The following is a 21,806-nucleotide window of genomic DNA, read 5'->3' as shown; positions in this document are numbered from 1 at the left end:
CCCACCCCCTGAGCCCCAGCCTGAGAAAAGAGCCAACATTAAAGAACAGTGGATACTGAAGAATAACCCTTTTGCTCCCCTTTACTGGACAAAACATACAGAAATTCAGAAAACATGGTGGTTTTGCTCAAATATTACCAAATGACTTTTATTTCACAAAATTGTTTCCGTTAAAATTATCTCATACACCACTGTTAACTATATGATACCGTTTAAATGAAACACAATTGGCAAATTCACAAATAATCTGCTTTAAGTCCTTTTTTCTACTCTGAGGTTGTTCTTACCGGACAGTGTTCATTCCCAAGCCTGAGTAACATAATGTTCTTAAATTGACATGAATTTGGACTTTCGTATTAGGTTGAATATTCATTACACCAAAGGCGCTTCAGAAACATCTGTCACCAGGCCCAGGCCCAGGCAAAGGCTCAGATTTTCTATGATCTTTCGTGGTTTTCCTCAGCCCATTACTGAATCAATTAGCCAGTCTCTGAAAATCACAGCCTACAGGGGATGAAGTCTAGTGTTATTACAAAGGACAACAGAACAATAAAAATTCAAAGAATTTTAGGAAATAAGGTTAAAAAAAAATGAAGAAAAGTTCTGCATGAGACCTATACAACTTTTCTATTGCTGCTTTAACAAATTACCACAAACCTAGTGGCTTACAATACAATTCTTTCACCTTGCAGATCTATTTGTTCCGACTCCAACAGGTCTTAGGGGACTTTCCCTCAAAGCAAAGGTGTGGGCAGGGCTTTGTTCCTTCTGGAGGCTCTGCGGAAGAATGTTTTCTTGACTTTCCTAGCTTCTAGAGGGCACCTGCATTCCTTGGCTTGTGGCCCCTTCCTCTATCTTAAAACCAGCAACAGCTTGTTTTTTTAAAATATTATATTTATTGACACAGAGAGATCACAAGTAGGCAGAGAGGCAGGCAGAGACAGAGAGAGAGAGAGAGAGAGAGGGAGGAGGAAGCAGGCTCCTTGCCGAGAGCCTGACACGGGACTCAATCCCAGGACCCTGAGATCATGATCTGAGCCAAAGTAAGAGGCTTAACCCACTGAGCCACCCAGGCACCCCTTGTTGAGTTGTTCTTACAAGTCTCTTCCACATTTCTGCCTCCCTCTTCTATAGTTAAGGACCTGTTATGATTAAACTGGGCCCAATCAGACAATCCAGGATAATCTTATTTAAGGTCACCTGACTGGCAACTATAATTGCATCCGCTACCCTCAACTCCTTTTTGTTTTGTGTCCTAATACTCCTAAGTTCTCATGACTGGGACATGGACATCTGGGGTGGGGGTGCACAAACCTGAATAATTCTGTTTGTAGAGCTGAATACACAATTTCTTTTAGAGGAGAACTTTGTCTATCTAGCAAACACTTTTGATGGGCCAGTCTAGATATGGAAAGCAAGCCTCGGGGCAGGGCCTAGTGGGCTAATAAGGCAGAAACAGCAGCAATCACTGCAGAGAAGCAATTAGGAAATCAGGAGGTTTCAGCGATAGCTGGATAAGGACAACTGTAAGGAGGGAAGGACCCTGCCATAGAGAAGGAGGGTCGGTCAAGTGAGAAATCGCCAAGGGAGAAATGAGAAAAGGGCCGTTAAATATTCAACCAAGACCCTGACTGTGCTATATGCCAAGACTTCTCCTGCCCCAATTCTGAGTAAAAATCCCCAAACCTCCTTTTGCAGTGGAGACATGGTATGTTCCACAGAGTCAAGACATCAAGAACATAGGAGATCACACACACACACAAACCTTGCAGACTGATGGCACTGGATATGGGAAAAAGGGACAGAGGTGGCACAAGCCAATGTTGTTTAACGTACAAAGGAGAGGGCCCAGCTAACACAGGAAGCGCAGAGTGAAAGTCCTCCCGGGACTGCGGGACTGCTACAGGACAGAGACCTGCTCTCTGAGAAATGGCATCTCTGCCAGTCTTGCCAAAGCAGACCAAGACTAAGTCCATTCTGAGGTCATTGGAGATCCTGCTGTTTTAGCTGTTCCACCTGCACTGGCTAGACCCTGCTTCAGAAACAAACTATCATAAACCTTCCCCTGGGCCAGTGAAACTCTTCAGCCAATGGTGACACATAAGGTTTAAAACTCAAATCCCATTACACAGATTACATATACTAAATGACAGGAGGGGAAAGGCCTGACCATCACACGCTAATGAGAACTATCACTATGGGGACAAGATAGTGGACAAATGATCAGCTACTCTCCAGAATCACCCAAGAGACGGCAGAGCACAATCCTTCCTGACAAGCCAAGGCAGGCCCAAGCTGTAGTGTGAGTTCTTGGCAAGTTAAAAACAATTAGAGAAGCAGTCAGTACAGTGAGTGAACTCCTGTAGTGTTGATCAAGGCCAGGAGAGATTTATCCCCCTGTGAAAAGAGGAGGTGCTCCAAAGGAGCTAAATCAAAGGCAGAACCTTACCTTCCCAGCATTTAGATGGCCTCTTTCATTATGTATCTCAACTCAAGGTTGAGTCCATCAAAGGCCCAGTTCACATTCCAAGCGAAGTGGCCCCTCCTGAAACATCGCTAGCGTAGATCTGCAGGACTCCTGACCTGGCCAATGCTTACTTGCACCCAGGCAGGCCTCCCTCACCTCTGCCCAGTGGGACAGTAGTGGACTCCATGTTTGTCCCACCACCAGCGTCGGCTCCTCACTACTGGCCTGAGGAGAATCTTCCTCCACATGCCAGGGGCTGGCTCAGACATGGGCATATGACCCACGGCTAAGCAATGAGTTATGATGAAAGGTCTTCCGGAACTTTCCTTGAACCATAAGGTTTTTCTTCTTCCTCTGGCAAGTTCTAATATCTTGATATTGTGCCTACAATTGCTACGGCCATTCTTTCAAGCAGCCCAATGAAGCCAATAGGGTGGATGGAGCAGAAAGGAAAAGAATGTTTCTTTGTTGAGTTGCTCAATCAATCCCCTACACATCAGGATTTCCTGCCCAGTGACAGACTGAATATCCTGCTATTTAGTTAGGCCTGCCTGAGCTGGGGTGTCTATAGGAGGCATTCAGGCCAAGTGATGTGAAAATGTCCCACTCAGAACCTGTATTTTCAGATGCAAACTGCTAGGTGAATGAAGAAGGTGGTCATTTGTTACTCAGGTCATTGTACCTGGAGCTCTGTGAAGCTGGTTGTAGAGTCCAGATATGGTAACAATGTCTGATGAGGCAACTTCCCGTGTCATGCCCGCACATTCAGGCCTCCTGGCATTAGAACTCCACCACACAAGTCACCTAGGACTCTCTCTTCCTTGTGGTCACAAAGATTCTAATAAACGTATCCCTGGGAATTTACCGTTGGTTAGTTAAGACTAACAGTCTCTCTAAAATGCCTTGGTTAGAATTCAGTTAAAGCATGAAGGTTAAATCCAAGCTCAACACTGAGGACAGAAGTCAGGAGAGCCAGAAAAGGCAAAATTGGTTTAGAAACACATTTCCCAATTGGAGAGAAAGCCACATCTGCTTGGTGGCCATTCATACCTCTTTGCCTAAAGGTTCTCCAGGATGGGAAAAGAAAAAGAGCTTGCCCTTACCTGTTGACCATCAATTCTACTCCCTATTTGAGATTTAGACATCTAACAAAACCTCTGTCTCTTCAATCAAGAGACTTCATCCCCCATAAGTATTCCTGGTAAAATTCCCTAGAAGAGGACATTAGGAGTAGTGAATAGTGATACAGTATGTGGGATACAGAAGTCCAGCACTTGGCACTTACTGGTTGGGTGAACCAGGGCAATTTTATTACTTCATCCCTGAACCTCAGTTTCCTCATCGGTATGATGGGGATAATAGCACCTAGTTCATAATTACTAACTACATTAATGTGAGGGAAACACAGTAGTACGTACCTGGCACATACTAAGCACTCAGCAAATTAGCTATTATTTATATATGCTGATGTCTACACATAGGGATGGAATGCTTAATACACAAAATAGTAGGCGTTAATCACTCACATGTTCTCTTGGCTTCTGAAACATGAGCTCCCTGACCCCAGTTTGTCCAAGCACATGGGCAGAGTTTTCAACTTAATCTCTGCAGAGATTTGATCTGAGACAGTTGTCAGATGGCTTTCAACTGCATAACTGAACAGTAAAAGCAATTTTGGCTGTTTTGAAGGATAAGACAGTAGAGTTTAATCTTCAAACTTGATTGACTTGGAAGCATTCCTGTCAATATAAAAGATTTTGTCTGGGGTGGTGGAGAAGCCTAGGCCAGTGCCCCGCTTGTGCTTCCAGCTCATGGCCCGGTCGTAGTCCTGCTGCAGGTTCCGCTGCAGGGCGTCAGCTGCCTTCTTGCTGAGAGCCATGTTGGGCCTTCCGACTGTGTTAGAGGGGCGGCTGAGCGAAGGGGTCCCGTTTTTAAAGCCACCCATCAGTTTGAGAAATTTTAGTTTCTGTTCCTCATTTTCAAAACTAGCAGTATCCCACTGGCCAAACTGAGTTCCCTGTGTTAAGAGAAAAAAAGGTGGTTATTTTCCTGGTTTCCAAAGCCCTGCCCTCTCCCCAACCCCAGCCTCACCAGGGAGGGTCCAGCTGATTAAATGCTATGTGCCAGGCACAGTGCTCATCAACACATCAATGGATTGTCCTCTGACTTCTAGCAAGAGCCCTATGAGGAACTGTCAGCATCCCCGTTTTACTGATAAGGAAGTGGAGGTCTACAGCCTAACTGGGGGCACAAGCCTCATTAATGGCCCTGCTGGAATTCCATCTCAGGTCTGGTCTACACCATGGCCCACCATGGAGCTGCCCGTCTGCTTTACTCCTCCCCTCACTCACAGCAAAGAGTACAGCACACCTCAGCTCACCTCCCGACACACCTCTACACACCTCCCAGCTCAGCTCACCTCACCTCACCAGCTGGCCGCCCGCTCTTCCCTCAGCCTAAGGTTTCTGACAGTTGGAAGGAGGCAGCCGCCAAGTGGAATCTCAAATGCACATCTCTTCACACAAGCACTGCATTTTACAGCAGGGAGTGGAGGCCCAGAGAGGTCAAGGGTCACACAGCTGAGTCCATGGCTGAGCCAGCCCAGGAACTCCAGGAACTCGGGGGTCCCAATTCCTGTACAAAGTACCCCACCACCTATCCATGAATCACCCATGTTCAAGAAAATGCAAGGCAGGACCTCAGAGGAGCTGCATAAGAAAAGACCCCTGTCCTTCCCGGATCTGTGAGACAAGAAACACGGCTCAAGAAAACAATGACTTAGAAGTCACACAGACCCAAGGATCAAGCCCACCTGTGTGACCCTGGTCAAATTACGTAAACTCTCTGAGATTCAATGTCCTCATCTATAAAATAGGAGTGTAATAACCCTCTCACAGGGCTTCAGCTAAGGATTGAATCAGATTTTATACCAACAACGCAGAGCACTTTGGGAAAAGTTTGGCAACTTTAAATCCTTGATAATTTGTCATTCTTCCCAACCCACCCCAATTGCTGACCTCCATACTGCCTGGGAACTTTCCACTTGCAAGCCAAATCCCAGCTTAGCGCTTATTTCTAGGTCAGATTTGGGAGAACAGTAAGAACCAGTCACTGCTACACCTGCCCTGAGTGAAGCAGTGACAAATTCTTCCAGATTCACAGTGGCCCAGATGTAGGCAAAATTACAGCTTCCCGGTCCTACAATTTCTAGGATGAGAAAACAGCTCTGACAGTCCTGCCCTGGGTCTGAGCACAGGCTGACCAGTCACGGGTGAGCTAGCTCTTCAAGGGCTGCTGACCCATTCAAAGTGGACCCTCCCGCAGGGGTCCACAGCCAGTCCGGAGTCCTCACCACACGCCTCAGCAGTCAAGTGGCCTAGGTCCTGGGAGGCAATGCCACCAAAGCGTCCCCAGCAGATGCCACCCCTATGCTCTAGGATCCTCCTTCTCCACCTCAGGTCCTTCTAGGTACAGCCCTCTGAGGCCACAGGTTCTGAATGACGCTGCCCTGTTTCTTGTCTTCCTCAACTCAATGAGGGTTTCTATCAGCTCTGCTCAGCTCATGAGGCTGGGGAGAAAGGAGAGAATACCCAGAAGGAAGAAACATAACAAAGCCCCTCTTCATACCCCACTGGGCCAGAGTAGGAGTCTCATTTACAGGGTGTGGAAACTGAGGCTCAGAGAGAGGACACTACTTGCCTCGAATCCACAACTAGAAAGTGGCAGAGCCAGAAACTGAACTCAGGTCTTTTGATCCAAATCAATTGTTCTTTCCTGTGTTTAACTATGAAGGCTTAGGATAGTTAAGGAAGGCAAGGCTTCCCTGTCCTATGGATCCTTCTTTCCCTCTCCCCCAAATCCAATCTATTAACAAGTCTTGTTGGATTATGAAGCTGGTTTCTTCTCTTTCTCTACCCTCTGCCACCATCCCAGTCCTCAGGCCTTCCAACTGAGCCTTCCAACCCACTCCCCACTTAACCTACATAAAGGCCCTCCAGCAGCTCCCACAGCACTTGGAGCCCAGTGCGCACTCCCTATCATGGCCACCGAGGCTGGCCTGGTATGGCACACACCCTGCCCACATCCCCTCTCCTCACTCTTCAGCCTGACTTCCTGGTCCTTGTGGCGCACGCTCTCCTGTCCCATCTCCTCAGGCCTGGTCTGGAAATCTCCCCCTCCCAATGGACCTTGTAGGCAGTCCTGAGAGAGGCCTGCTACTGCACTGCTCTCACCTCTGCCTCCTGCTCTGGTCCAAGCAGCCTTTTGAGGTCACCATCCATTGCTGGAAAGTGCTTTTCACATGCCCTCAGTGACTAATGTGTGGGACACCCCACCTGTTCACAGCAGGAGACAAAGGTTCAGGCTGCTTATCTTGCTTCGCCAGCACTCCAGGAGGGAGGCGAGCACCCCTTTCAGAAGGAAGGAAGTTAGCTTAGGACAAGTTCTGCAGTGAAGAGAGCCGGCAGGCAGACTGGGACAGCCTCTGGGGCCTGGACTAACATGGTCTCCCATCACTCTGCTCTTCATGGTGCATGGTGAGGAAGGAGTTGTCAGGATGCCGGGGTATGCAACCGACCAGAGCCTGAACATCAAACTTACTGTCCACTTCCTCGGTTCAGAAGCTTCTGTTTTGCCGGACTCACGATCGATCTCTTCTTGCAAGGCCTTTCGCCTCACCTGAGGAAGAGAGAGGAAAGAAAGAGGGAAATGGGACACAGTTGTTTTCCTCTGAGCTTAAAACCCAGCAGAGACAGGGCAGGAGGACAGGAAGGTGACAAGAGGGAGAGCAGCTTTCCTGTGCTACAAACTGGGGCAGGCATTTGTCAAAAGTGTCCCCTAAGTATCCCAAGGCTGCAATCACTTGGCCTAAAATGGACAGCCTCATTAAGCCTTGTTTTGGATTAACAATGAACTTCTTTTAAGAATGAACCTTCCTCATAAACTGAGCCTTATCCACCTTCAGCACTAGAACCATTTTTGTCCGTAATAGCCATACCACGTAGAAACTTCCTAAAGCATATTGCCTGAAGCCCTGACTTCCTGTATAGAAGATATTGTAGTTAACTTTCGGGATAGCATTGTTTTCTCCAAAGAGCACTGGAGTCAGGCACAGGCTAGTTTGAATCTTAGCTCTGCCATTAACTTGTGTGGCTCTGGGTAAGTCACTCAACCTTTGTGTACTTCAATCTATTTATCTGCAAATAGACAAGAAATATCAGCTACCCTGGAGGATAAATAGGAGAGAATATATATTTGGTCTTCACCCAGTTTCTGCAAAAAGCTCCTAAACCCCTTGGGATTTCCTAAGTAAGGAAAGTAATCAAGGTATCTTTTGTTATGTTAATGAGGCAAATGTCAGAAAGTACTTAAGAATGGGGGCTGGTGGCCCGCTGAATCAACCCTATGTTGACAGGGTTGGAACTTTCAGTCCCACCTCCAAGACCCAAGGAGGGAAGAGGTGTGGAAGGGTGAATCAATCATGAAATGGCCAGGGATTTAATCAATCGTGCCTATATATGAAGTCTCCATAAAACCCCCCAAAGAGGGGAGTGTTCAGAGAGCTTCTGGGTTGGTGAAAACATGGAGATCTGGGGACAATGGTATTCTTGAACGGGCAAGGAAGTTCAGTGCCGTTCCCCATACCTTGCCCTATGCATCACTACCATCTGGCTGTTCCTGATTTATACCCTTTTATTATAAACCAACAATCTAGTAAAAGATTTCTCTGAGTTTTGCGAACTGCTCTAGCAAATTAGTAAAACCCAAGGAGGGGGTTATCAGAACCTCCCGTCCCTAGCAGCCTGGTAAGTAAGAAGCACAGGTAATCCAGCTTGTAACAGGCATCTGAACTGGGGCATGGGCGGGGAGCAGTCTGGTGGGACTGAGTCCTTCCTTACCTTGTGAGATTTGACACGATCTCCAGATATACAGTGCCAGAACTGAGCTGAATGGCAGGATACCCAGCTGGTGCCAAGAATTGATGAGGTGGGAAACCCCCTACCCCACATTAAATTGTTGGGTGCAGAATGTAAGAACCTAACAGAATGCCTGGTCCACAGGAGGTATATCTTATACAATGTTGCCAGTATGGCTCGAAGCCACCATCAGTGGACTAATGACCCTGCTGTTTGATATAAAAGCTTTCAGGACCAATATCCCTCATGAACATAGATGCAAAAGTCCTCAATAAAATGTTAGCAAACTGAATCCAGCATTACATTAAAAGGATCATTCACCATGATCAAGTAGGACTTATTTTAGGGATGCAAGGATGGTTTAATATCTGTAAAATCAACTGAGGATAACAAAATGAATAAAAATCATATTCATCTCATATATATGAGATGAATGTACATCACATGCAAAAAAAGCATTTGACAAAATTCATCATCAATTCATGGTAACAACTGTCAACAAAGTGGGTATAGAGGGAACATACCTCAACATAAGAAAGGCAATATATGAAAAACCCACAGTTAGTATCATACTCAATGATGAAAAGCTGTAAGCTTTTCCTCTAAAATGAGAAAGAAAAAGTATCTATCCTCATCACTTTTATTCAATGCAATACTGAAGTCTCTGCCACAACAGTCAAAAAAGAAAGAAAGAAAGAAAGAAAGGGTTCCCAACTGGAAAGAAGTAAAACTGTCACTACTTGCAGATGACATAATACTCTATAGAGAAAACCCTATACACTCCACCAAAAACTGTTATAATAAATGAACTCAGTAAAAGCTACAGGTTACACAATCAATATACAGGAATCTGTTGCATTTCTATACACTAAAAGCGACCTATCAAAAAGAGAAATTAAGAAAACATCCCAGGGACACCAAGTTGCCTCTGCTGGTTAAGTGTCTGACTCTTGATTTCAGCTCAGGTCACGATCTCAGGATCATGAGATCTTCTGCTTAAGATTCTCTCTCTCCCTTTACCCACCTCCCCCGCCCCCAATGGCTCTCTCTTTAAAAAAAAAAAATAGAAAAAGAGAAAAGAAAACACTCCCATCTACAACTGCATCAAAAAGAATAAAATGCTTAGGAATAAATTTAAGCAAGGAGGTGAAAAAGGTATACTCTGAAAATTATAAGACACTAATGAAAGAAACTGAAGATCACATAAATAAATGGAAAGATAGGGGCACCTGGGTGGCTCAGTGGGTTAAAGCCTCCGTCTTCAGCTCAGGTCATGATCCCAAGGTTCTGGGATCGAGCCCCGCATCGGGCTCCTTGCTCAGTGGGAAGCCTGCTTATACCTTTCCCACTCCCCCTGCTTGTATTACCCTCTCTCGCTCTCTCTGTCAAATAAATAAAATCTTATTTAAAAGATATACCATGCTCATAGATCAGAAGAATACTGTTAAAATACCCATACTATCCAAAGCAGTCTACAGGTTCAATGCAATTCCTATCAAATACCTATAGCATTTTGCATAGAACTGGAACAATCCTAAAATCTGTATGGAACCACAAAGACTCTGAATAGCCAAAGCAATCTTGAGAGAGAAAAACAAAGCTAGGGTAAGCACAATCCCAGATTTCAAACTACACTACAAAGCAATTATAATCAAAATAGAATGGTACTGGCACAAAAACAGATTAATGGAAGAAAATACACAGCCCAGAAAGAAACCCCACATTTATATGGTCAATTAATCTATGACAAAGGATTCAAGGATATACAATGGGGAGAAACAGTCTCTTTAATAAATGGTGTTGGGAAAACTGGACAGCTACACGAAAAGGATGGAATTGGTCCACTTGCTTATACCATACACAAAAATAAACTCAAAATGGATTCAAGACTTAAATATGAGACTTGAAACCATAGGAGTCCTAAAAGAATCTGCTTTTCTCTGACCTTCTCCCCTCTCATGCTCTCTCTCTCAAATAAATAAAATCTTAAAACAACAACAACAAAAAAAAAAAAAAAAGAAAGAAAGAAAGAAAGAAAAAAAATATAGGCAGGGCACCTGGAGGACTCGGTTAAGTGTCTGCTTTCAGCTCAGGTCATGATCCCAGGGTCCTATGATGAAGCCCTGCGTCAGGCTCCCTGCTCAGTGGGGAACCTGCTTCTCCCGCTCTCTCCCCCTGCTCATTCTCTCTCCCTCTCAAATAAATAAAATCTTAACAAAAGAAAAGGAAAGGAAACATAGGTAATAAACACTTGGATATCAGGCTTAGCAATGTTTTTCTGGATTTGTTTCCTCAGGTGATGGCAATAAAAACAATTGGGATACATCAAACTAAAAAGCTTCTGCATAGCAAAGGAAACCATAAAATGAAACGGCAACTTACTGAATGGGAACATGATACAGGTGACCCTTGAACAAGTGGGGATGGGGGCACTGATTCCCTGCACAGTTGAAAATCCACATATAACTTCTGACTCCCCCCAAATTTAACTATTAGTAGCCTACTGTTGACCGGAAGCCTTACCAATAATATAAACAGTTAACACAGATTTTGAATGTTATACTTATTATATACTGTACTCTTACCACAAGCTAAAGGTGTTAAGAAAATTGTAAAAAAGAAAAAATACATTTATAGTACTGTATCAAAAAAAAAAATCCACGTATTCACGTACTTGTGCAATTCAAATCCATGTTGTAAATGTATTCAACAAGGGGCTAATATCCAAAAAATATAAAGAACTCAAAAATACAAAAACAAAAAAATTTAAAAATGGGCAGAGGACCTGAAGAGACATTTGCCCAAGGAAGACATACAAAGGGCCAATAGACACATCAACAGATGTTCAACATCATTAATGATCAGGAAAATGTAAATCAAAACCACAGTGAGATATCACACCACACCAGTCAGACTGGACAGTATCAAAAAGACAGGAAATAACAAGTGTTGGCAAGGATGCCGAGGAAAGGCAACTCTTGTATACACTGCTGGTGACTGTAAATTGGTGCAACCACTATAAAGAACAGCATGGAATTTCCTCAAAAATTTTAAACTTTTTTTTTTAAGATTTTATTTATTTATTAGACACAGAGAGATCACAAGTAGACAGAGAGGCAGGCGGGGGGACAGGGAAGCAGGCCCCCCACCGAGGACAGAGCCCGACGTGGGGCTCAATCCCAGGACCCTGAGATCATGACCTGAGCAGAAGGCAGAGGTTCAATCCACTGAGCCACCCAGGGGCCCCCCTCAAAATTTTTTAAAATAGAAATACTATATAAGCCAATAATTCTACTTCAGGTGTTTACCCAAAGAAAAGGAAAACACTGATTTTTTAACGATTTTATTTATTTGTCAGAGAGAGAGAGAAGAAACTCAAGTAGGGGGAGTGGGACTGGCAGAAGCAGGCTCCCCGCAGAGCAAGGAGCCTGATGTGGGGCTTGATCCCAGGACCCTGTGATCATGACCTGAGCTGAAGGCAGATGCTTAATGACTGAGCCACCCAGGCGCCCAGAAAACACTAATTTGAAAGGATATATGCACCCCCTATGTTTATACCACCGTTATTTATAACAACTAAGATATGGAGGCATCCTAAGTGTTCATGGATAGATAAATGCAAAAAGATGTGGTATGTGTATACATACTACATAACACTCACACACACCGCACCCCCAACACTGTGGACTATTACTCAGTCCTGAAAAAGAATGAAACCTTGCCATTTGCAACAGTGTGGATGCGACTACAGTGTATTATGCTAAGTGAAATAACAGACAGAAAAAAAAAAAAAAACAGTAATGACTCATAAAAACAGAAAACTAGTGGTTGCCAGATGGAGGGTTATAGGCAGATGGGCTCAACAGGGGAAGGAGATTGAGAAGTATAAACTTCCAGTTACAAATCAATCACAGGCATGTAAAATACAGCATAGGGAACATAGTAATATTGTAATAGCTTTGTACAGTGACAGATGGTAACTACGCTTTTTGTGCTAATGATTTCATAAAATATGTAACTACTGAATCACTAGGTGGTACACCTGAAACTAATATAACATTGTAGGTCAACTATACCTCAATTAAAAAAAAAAAAAAAAAGCTTCTAGGGCCTTGTCCTCCCTTCTAAGGGTTTAGGTGTAACTTCAGCTGCCCTAATTTGTGGCCTTTCTCCCTCCCCCCAACTTTTTTTTTTTTTTGATAGAGTGAGAGCAAGCAAGCATGTGTGAGTAGGGGGGCGGGGTGTGGAGTAGTGGAGGTGGGAGAGGGAGAGAATCTCAAGCAGCCTCCACACCCAGTGTAGAGCCCAACGTGAGCCTCAATTTCTGCACTGAGATCATGACTTGAGCCGAAATCGAGTTAGGACTCTCAACCAACTGAGCCACCTAGGCATCCCCCCTCCTCCCTTCTAATTTGCCACAGGCTTTGAGTCAAAGTGACCGTTTATAGAGTCAAGCTGACCATTTATGTAAGTTTAAAACTACATAAAGCAAAGTGACAACTGTAAAAGTAAGAGAAAATTATGATATATTCCTGTAGTGAAACCATGCTCCTCATGTGGAATGATACAGATGTGCATATGCCAAAATGAAAAGTAATTCGCCAGTTAAATGATAAAAGGTAAAAGAACAGTATACATAGCAAGATTGCACAGTGCTTTAAAATTACACATATATAGTTACAAAGGAAAAATCTGGAAGACTATAACAAAGAGCTAACAATGATCATTATTAGGTGGTAGGATTTCAGGGTGCCTTTCTTTTCAGGTTGCAATTTTTTTTAACACAGTAAAGTTTTAGGACTTATGGGGAAAACAGGAGAGGTAAAACAGAAAGATTCACTTACACTGAAGTAATGCAGCACCCAGGAAATGGTTAAAAGTCTTAAAAATTGTCAAGTAATCAAAGTACTCAGCAGGCACAAAAAAGAAATAAAGGGTTGTTGGCAGGGCCTTGCCCATAGGAAGTACACTCTCAGAATTCCAGACTTTGCTTCCTGACTGGCTGAGGACACCTGGGAAAGGAACTGATGGAAGGTCCTAGTGAGGTCAGGGCCCCACCTTTGTCCTCTCTGTGCGGCTGCCCAGCTCATTACCCTTGGCCCTGACCCTGGGGTGCAGTGTGCCTTCTACTTGCAGAAGGCTGGGGAGCTCCCACTCTAAGGGGCTTGTGCTTTGTGCTAGGCCCGCTACTGGGCTGTCAGCATCATCTCATGGATCTTCTTGGCCCCACTTCAATGTATCTCCTCCAGGGAGAGTTCCCCAGGGCCTCAGAGGCATTAGATTTGGAACTTCTGTGACATCTTACAAGCCTCCTCATATTCCGCTCATCTGCTAGCACTCTCTGGTTTCCTTCTCTCCTGGAGTAGAAGGGCCATGGACCAGGGGTCATCTCTGCATCACACCCTGTTGCTTCTCTCCAGCAGTTACTTGCTGCCAAAGCAAGAGGATGTGGTCAGGGTAACAGCTGCCACTTAGTAACCTGCTAAGCGCCTCACAAACATGACCTCGTTCAGTCTTCGCAGCCACCTATATGAGGGTCAATGAGCTCAGTGACTGCCCAAGGTCACCTCGTTAGTAATGGTACAAAGCCAAGCCTACGCTGTTACCACCCTGTCCTGCCAGGTGTCATTTGGTCCAGGACCATACAAATACCTCAATTCCAGAAAGTCATGCTCCAGTACAGGCTGCATCTACCTACAGATCTGGGCACGGCAGAAGAAGATCCACAGTAGAACTTCGCTCAACACTCCAGAATCGAGGCCAGGAGATGGCAATGCACGGGCCTGGTTGAGCACACGCTCTCTGCCCTGGCTACAGTTCCTGGGTTCACACTTCTGTCTCCCCCTGCAGCAATTACAAGCAGGAGAGCCTCACCCTGGGATTCTGAATGACCTGGTGGCCCCTGAGTCAAAGCTGTGGAAGTGAAGGGGTCTCCCAGCATGAAGTGGGGGAGGCCATAAGTTCCCTGCCACCAGAAGTGTGCCAGAGGCTGGCTGGTGGCTTCTGGGGTCCCTGACACCTCTGAGACCAGAATCTCGTTGCCTTGTAGGAGACAAAAGTGTGACTGGCAAGACACACGGAAGGGGGGTGAGGACCTGGGGCATACCTGGTCTATGTGCGCCTCATCCATGTTGCCTTTCTTTTCCAACACCACCTCTAAGTCTGGGTCAGGTTCCTGCACAAAAGGGCAAAGGGAGTAAGAGTCAGGCATACAAAGGCCTCTGCCCCAGCAGCTCAGCAGGGTGAGATCATCAGAGTCCAGAAAAGACCCAAGACTGCAGTACCTCCTTATCCCCTGCCACTTCCAGAACTTCTGACATCCTCTTGTGGAATCGTGGAACTATTCTCACCTCAAAACAATGGCACTGACCTATCTGACATCTGAAGAAACTAAGGCTTAGAGAGGTGAAGTGACCGTCAGGAAGTCACCCCCCGCCCCCACCACAGCTCAGGGACAGGGCTGACACTAATGCGCGTCTCTTGACTTAGGCTTTGCGCACCTTTCCTGCCACACAGACATCATCTTACCTCCCATGGCACCAAACCAGTAAGAGGGGAGAGGCCAAGGGTCCTGTTGGTGGTGGGGGGATGGGGGCCAGCTAGCAAGGGACAGGTGGGCACAGGGCCTTGGGGGGTGGGTGTGGGGAGAGAGACCCAAACCCACTGCCAACAAACCCAAACCCAGTTCTCTCCTCTACACTGCTCCCCCTCCTACCCCACTCCCAGTCACTGCCTTCTCTCCTGCCTGGACAAGCACAGGTCTTTAACACGGGCTTTCTCATCCCCCAACCTTGCTCCATTATGCACAGCAGCTCAGGTGAGCTTTGAAACCTCAACTGGAGGGGAACCTGGCTGTCTCAGTTAGTAGAGCATGAGACTCTTGATCTTGGGGTTGTAGGTTTGAGCCGCACACTGGGTATAGAGAGTACTTAAAAATAAAATCTTGGGGCATCTGGGTGGCTCAGTCGGTTTAAGTGTCCAACTCCTGATTTTGGCTCAGGTCATGATCTTAGGGTTGTGGGATCAAGCCGTACATTGGGCTCCACACTCAGCACAGAGTCTGCTTATCCTTCTCCCTCTGCTCCTCTCCCCTCCTTTACCCACTTATGGGTATGCACATGTGCTCTGTAACAAATACTTTAAAAAAAAAATTTTTAAAACCCTCAAGTGAAACATGTTATATATTCACCTTAAACTTATACCATGTTATATATCAACTATAGCTCAATTAAGAAAGTAAAAATTTAAGGGGAACCTAGGTGGCACAGTAGATTAAGCATCCGACTCTTGGTTTCAGTTCAGGTCCTGATCTCAGGGTCCTGAGATTGAGCCCCACATCAGGCTCTGCACTTGGTGTGCAGCATGCTTGAGATTCTTTCTCCCTCTCCCACTTCTGCACGTGAGCGCTCTCTCAAATAATCTTTGAAAAAAAATCTTAAATAGAAATTTAATAACTCAATTGGATCACAGCACTCTACTCCCCAAAACCTCCAGAGGCTCTCATCCTGTTTACACAAAAATCTAGGCTCCTGTGGGCCTCTCTGGTCTCTAGCACTTGGTCCCCTAAACTCCCAGCTCCCACTACACTTTGTTCTTTCCAGAGCCCCTGCACTCGCTGTTCCCGCTGCACAATTGACAGCAGACACTGCTTACAGGTCTCTGCTCCCATATGGCATCCTCACTGGGCCTGTCCTGGGTGTGCTTACGTGTGCCACACTCTCTCACTGGCCTCAGCCCCCATGGAACCCTCTGACAGTGAAACCTTGAGCCAGCCACTTTCCCTGGTCCTTTGGTAATGACAAGTGCCACATTTCCGACATCCTTACTTTAGGTGTGCTCTGCCTGGCACCCAGCATCACGTGTGATGATCCCTCAAAGGCTCTGTTCACGCACATCACCCATCCAGACCTTGAAGATAGGTGTACTTCCTGACTCGGTGGGCTTGTCCTTGGCAGCAAAGCCCCCATCGCAGATGTTAAACAGAGGGGAGTGACCACCTTTCACCGGACTCCAGAGAGAAGGGGTCCTAGATTCTGATAGGGGTTAGGCTCCCACCTCTGGGGTTCTTCTTGGCCCCAACAACTTCTGAAGAAAAGAGACCACTAAAACCAAATCTAGTGGACTAGGGCAGAATTGGGAAAAATCCAGAAACCAGAACTACCTCTTGTAGGCCCTGATATGGAGGCCACCCCTGCCAGCCTCCTCAACCCGCTCTGGCCAAGCAGAGCTCAAGCCACATAGACACCTTCTTGATGACCTTGCCCCAGGGGGGTCATCCATCAGTCAGTATTAACTGAGCCCCTCCAACGCCAGAGTCAAACTTCAGTTAAGTGCTCAGTACACAGTAGCCATCATTCTTACTTGAGGACCACAGGACAGTGGGTGGTCTGAGCTCACGTAGCTGGCTGGTATAGAACTGGGAAGAGAATCCAGGCCTTGTTCCAATATAAGACAGTCACTTCTTGGGCTCTAATGATACTGGAATCTATGAGAAGTTACATGGCAGCTTCTGAGAAAGGATGAAACCTCAAGTTCAGAAGCCAGATTGGGTTTAAAGCCCAGCCCCACACTGTACCAGGTGGGAGATCCTGAACAAGGTATTTAACTCCTCTGAATCTGTTTCCTTGTCTGTTAAATGAGGATGACCACAGCAGTAATTTCACCAGACTGATGTGAGGATTAAACAGGTTAATACATGGGGAGCATTAGCTTAGTGCCAGGCACATGATTAGGTGTTCAAGAAATTTCAGCCATCGCTACCCCAACAGGCCAGACATCCGCTTGGAGTACGACATGTACCATCTCATTACCTCCGCACATGCACACACATACCCCAAAGAGAGGAATGGAGGTGTGGCCCTGGTATAGACATGGCCTGTGGAGTCCAAGAGCTCAGGCTCATCTCCTCCCTTCCTTCCTGCACTCAAGGAAGCTTGTCAGGATGGAGACAGTGGATCTCTGTTGTCTTCATCAGACCATCAACTCTTCCCTTCCTCCTGGGAATCAGGACTGGGTTTTCCTCTTCAAAACGGTCTTTTCCCCCTAACTGCAGACAGTGGGGTTCAGATGGGATGGATACCCTAGGTCCCTCCCCCTGGCTTAAGGTCAGGGCTTCCAGCTTATGTGATCTAATCGATGCGTGTGAGAGCAGCCCTGAGACTTCTGTAATTGTTTTGGAGGTGCGCTCTCTCCCTTTGGGGGTAACCTAACTACTAGGATGAAATCCTGGAGCTACTGAGACCATCTTGCTGTGGGGTGGGAGGGACCAAAACCAACAAAGAAAAAAAAATATGAAGAGCTGGGGAAAGGCACACTGGCATCTCCTGTGATCCAAATCTATTTGATCACTAAATCATGTACATTGAGCATAGAAAATAAGCTCGGATAGCCACAGACCATGTTAACTCAAACTATTTGGTTCCTGAGTTTTGGACAGCGAGAGGCAAGAGTTCAGAAAGGGAGAGATTCATCTAAAAAATTTATTCCAATTTATTCAGATCTTGAGTGGAGATAGTGAGGACCTGGTTAGAGTTTCAATAACAAGGGATACCCTTAATACTGAGGATATTCCATGAGCCCCTAGATCCAGCCATATCTGAAATTAAATAGCTTTTAACCTTTTCAGTTACATGTCTCAACAAATCTCTTTTCCGGCTGAAGTCCGTTTTATCTGGGTTCTGGTGGCTACAAATGTCTCTCACACACACACACACAATTTATCTCTCTTTCTCTCTCTCTCGTTCCCCCCACCCCAATTTCCACCCTTATTCTCCCAAAGCAGAATCTAATTCTGAAGAAATGCCTACCTCTTCCCAAGGTTCTTCCGCTACTTTGCTCTCTTTCACCTTCTTCTTTTTACTCCTCTTCAGAGCTGGCTCCTCAATGCCTGGCTGCTCTACCTTTTTCTTGGACTTCATTTTCTTCTTTGCGGGGGACTTGGGGTTATGTCCTATTGGGATGTATTCTGGAGCCTCAAGTTTGACTGGCTTCTTAGTTCCTTTCCTAGGGCTGCTCTCCACAGACTTGGAGCACTCAAGGTGCTCTTCTACGGAGGTATCTCCCTTAAGGTGGATTTTCTTTTTCTTCTTCATCTTCATGTTGCATTCCCTGGGGATGCCCTGTTTCCGTTTCTGCCCTGAGCCTGTCTGCTCCGCACCATCCTTCCCCACTGAGCAAGTGTACAGAGTATCCCCAAACTCACGGAAACAAGGGTCCTTGGCCGAGGCAGCTGCAGCCTCCCGGGCCTTCTTCTCCTTCTTGTGTTTTTTGGGCTTCTTGCCAACTCTGGTCACCTCCTCAACCTGTCTAGTGTCTGGGGAGGTCCTCCCTCTTGAGCTAGAAGGCCTGGCCAGAGGTTTTAAGGACTTCCTCTTTTTTTTCTTCTCCCCACCTTGGAACTCAGATGAACCAAGAGCCTGCTTCCTGGGGGTGGCCAACTTCTCTGTCCGTCCAGCACGTAACATGGTCTCGGGTTCTAGGTGCTCCTGACAGAGGGTACTATGGCCCTTCTTTTTCTTCTTTTTCTTCACCAGAGGCATCTCAGATGCCTGCCCTAGCTCCACACTCTTTGAGGGGAATGTTGCTCTTGTGGGACAAATCTCAGTGAAGTAATTACCACTGTTTAAAACTGAGTACTGAGTCTCTGGTTCTTTGACTACCTTCTTTTTCTTCTTCTTTTTCTCTGGGACCCCAAGGCCCGGGTCTCCTTTGTGGGTTTTCGTGATCATTCCTGAAAAGAGAAATGGTACAAGTTATCTCCATACCAAACCACCCCATGTACAATTCGGCTAGTTAGTGCCAAGAGCCACAATTCTGAGTGGCTAGCCTGAAATGTTAGAGGATGGGAAAATGGGAGTCATTCCTTGAGACAAAGGAAAATGTAATGAAAGAAGTAGAACGGAATTTAAATGGAGACAGGCCCAAGTTCAAATTCAAACTGCTCCCTCATTAACTTAAACCCCAGTCACCCAGCCTCCCTGAACATTAATGTTCCCATCTGGAAAATGGGGGGGGGGGGGGTGTAAGATGATGAAATAGAACACTTCCCTCTTAAAGGGCAAGAATATACAATAATCCCTGGAAAGGGATTCTCTTTCTCACTGCCTTCCTTAAATCTCTGATCCTAATCACCCATTAAACAAATTTACCCACTGCCTACCCTGTGCCGGCCACTGAAGATACAACTGCAATCAAATCAGACATCAAATGCTCTCCTCAGGCAGGGGCTTACCTTTCACTGAATGAAGGGGACAGAAATCTTGAGGTCAACTCTACCTGCTAATTCCCACCAGAGGCAATAACTATGGCACAATTAACCCCTTACCTTGGTTCATCTAAGCAACTCTTTTCCTTTGTGTCTGGAAATTAATTCCCCCCACCTGCCCCCGGGTGACTTTCTCACCTAACTACCTTCCCATGTGGCTAGTAATAAGAATGGTAACAAGATATGATGAAGGCAGCCCCAGCTAGGACTGACAAGACCTAGGTCCAAATGGTGACTGATGCCCCTTGCTCCATAGTGTTGGTTTCTTTGGGCCTCAGTTTCCCCATCCATAAAGAGGCACTGAACTAGATCAAATGCTGCTAGGGACTGGGGAGGTGTTGGGGGCCACACCCTGCCTGCTTCACTATTTCTAAATTTTCAAATTACCAATATTTAGCAATTGAAGATGACACAGAGCAACGTAGAAAGCCCAGCTTTTGGGGGGGGGGGAATGTCATGTAGGCAGCTGTGGGAAGGGGCTGACGCCCCAAGTACATTTTATCTTCCAGCTGGGACACTTCTCTCCAGTTACCACACACAAGCTCCTGCTGCTCCCTGGACTAGGTGACATGGAGACACCCAGGGAATCAAAGGAGGTTTGGACAGTGGGAGGGAAAGGTCGGGAGTTTCTCCACCCTGAAGCTCTCTTTAGCCTCGTTGCCCCAGGGAGCCACACTGGACCTGGTTAACCATTAGCATTTTCAAAGAGCCAGGCCAGGACTAAGCCATAGCTCAAGTTCATTTATAACTCATGCCAGGAGCACCTGTAAGTCAAGGATATACCCTCTCTATTCACTCTTGTCCTGTTTTCTGCTGTATTCCCAGAGCCTAGCTCTGCACCTGACACACAGCGGGTGTTTGACAAATACTCACTAAATGAATGAATGCCAGAGATACAGAGAGAAACAAGATAAAACACCTGCTATCAGGAAACAGGTGTAGGCTGAGAAGAGGTGTGATAATGAAGATACGGTGATAAAAGCAAGGCTAGTGGTGAGGTCAGGGTAATGAAGTTCATCTAATCTGGCTTACCAGTTGTCTGGAAAGTTTCTAGAACAGAGGTTTCCAGCTTAGGCAACTGCGGGATGGTGGTGTTAACCCCTTTAAAAAAAGGAACTGAAGGCGGGTAGTTAGGGGCTGCAGGAGACAGGCTGGTTTGCAGATGCCTTGAGCTATGCAAGTGGACAGGTGGATATGTGGGTTCGAGGCTCGGGGGTGACTGGGCTGACATGAGTTTTTTAAAAAAACACTCATAAATGAATATATGGATGGTAATTAAGCCTCAAAAAGAATGAGCCTAAGACCTCAGGGAAGCAGGAGGGCAGAGGGAAAGGGGCCTGCAAAAGAAGATGCAAACCTGGAGAGGGTGGAGTCGAGAGAAAGAGAGAGAGAATATGATCGCGCGAGCGCCCCGAGAGCGCCAAGAGTGCCTCAGGTGGGGGAGTGGTCAAGTGATCTGATTAGAACAAAGAACTTAAAGGGGGACTGTAGTCATTGAACCCCCTTTCATAATCACTGTAGCTTCCTTCCTCTACAGCACTGAAGATCTTGCTCTTCAACCCTGCGACCCCAGATAAATTCGCTCCAAGAGGAAAGACTCTTACAGTGTGTCTCCAACAAAAGCAAACACTTTCTCCAAAAGCCCTTTTAAAACCTCGCGGTAGTCTCCCGAGGACCGGTGTGAAACCCCATCTCAGACTTGCTGAGGCTTCGAGACTTGAATTTACTTGTCCTGGGTCCAACAGCCAGCAAGTGGCAAAAAGGACTCGAACGCAGCATGCGCTCTGCACAGGGGAACACACACCCCACGGCCGCCGCCGGTTCACGAGCAGGAAGCAAGGGAGCCAGGAGGCGAGAACGGTCCCTCACCGGCTCCGCCGCGCCACAGCTTCCGCACAAACACACAGGAAGGGATTACGCGGGATCCCGGCCCCGCTTCAAGGCGGGAGAAATTCCAGGCCGGAGCGAGCGCACACAGGCGACTGGGGTGGGAGGGATTATGTGTGGATTTGGGGTACAGGTCACCCACTTCTCCCTCAGTTCTCCGCGCAAGTCCCCAGACCCCACCTCTAGACCCCGCGCCGCCCCTCCAGTGCGGCCCCTCAGCACTCACCGGTACGCCAATCTTCCCCGCCTCCACGTGAAAGCCAGCTCGGCCGCA

The 21,806-nt window shown here is 46.5% G+C and overlaps 1 protein-coding gene across 2 annotated transcripts; it reads right to left on the bottom strand.

Moving 5' to 3' along the window:
• Window positions 1-1,046: 1,046 nt before the first annotated feature.
• LOC111156042 (lysine rich nucleolar protein 1) lies at window positions 1,047-21,798 on the bottom strand. 2 transcript variants are annotated; one of them, XM_022516619.1, is made up of 5 exons: window positions 21,759-21,798; window positions 18,189-19,111; window positions 14,489-14,557; window positions 7,067-7,144; window positions 1,047-4,484 (listed from the first exon to the last, which is right to left on the bottom strand). In XM_022516619.1, exons 2-5 carry the CDS (start codon window positions 19,107-19,109, stop codon window positions 4,173-4,175), a joined length of 1,380 nt encoding a protein of 459 aa, XP_022372327.1. In that variant the 5' UTR covers window positions 19,110-19,111; window positions 21,759-21,798; the 3' UTR covers window positions 1,047-4,172. The 2 variants fall into 2 exon arrangements, with proteins under 2 accessions (XP_022372327.1, XP_022372328.1); XM_022516620.1 differs by lacking the exon at window positions 14,489-14,557.
• Window positions 21,799-21,806: the final 8 nt, after the last annotated feature.

Source organism: Enhydra lutris, unplaced genomic scaffold, assembly GCF_002288905.1.
Source record: "Enhydra lutris kenyoni isolate GAN:26980312 unplaced genomic scaffold, ASM228890v2 scaffoldscaffold45, whole genome shotgun sequence".
NCBI classification, from domain to species: domain Eukaryota; kingdom Metazoa; phylum Chordata; class Mammalia; order Carnivora; family Mustelidae; genus Enhydra; species Enhydra lutris.
The sequence above is the reverse complement of the archived record's forward strand: the minus strand, read 5'-3'. Positions and strand labels throughout refer to the sequence as shown.

Bases quoted from the DNA above. Each gene is read 5' to 3' on its own strand.
- LOC111156042 (XM_022516619.1), bottom strand. From the start codon at position 19,109: ATGATCACGAAAACCCACAAAGGAGACCCGGGCCTTGGGGTCCCAGAG. The intron at 14,558-18,188 runs GTAGGCATTTCT...CCTTTTGTGCAG, and splicing joins CGGAAGAACCTTGGGAAGAG to GAACCTGACCCAGACTTAGA. The intron at 7,145-14,488 runs GTATGCCCCAGG...TCTCTTCCTCAG, and splicing joins ATGAGGCGCACATAGACCAG to GTGAGGCGAAAGGCCTTGCA.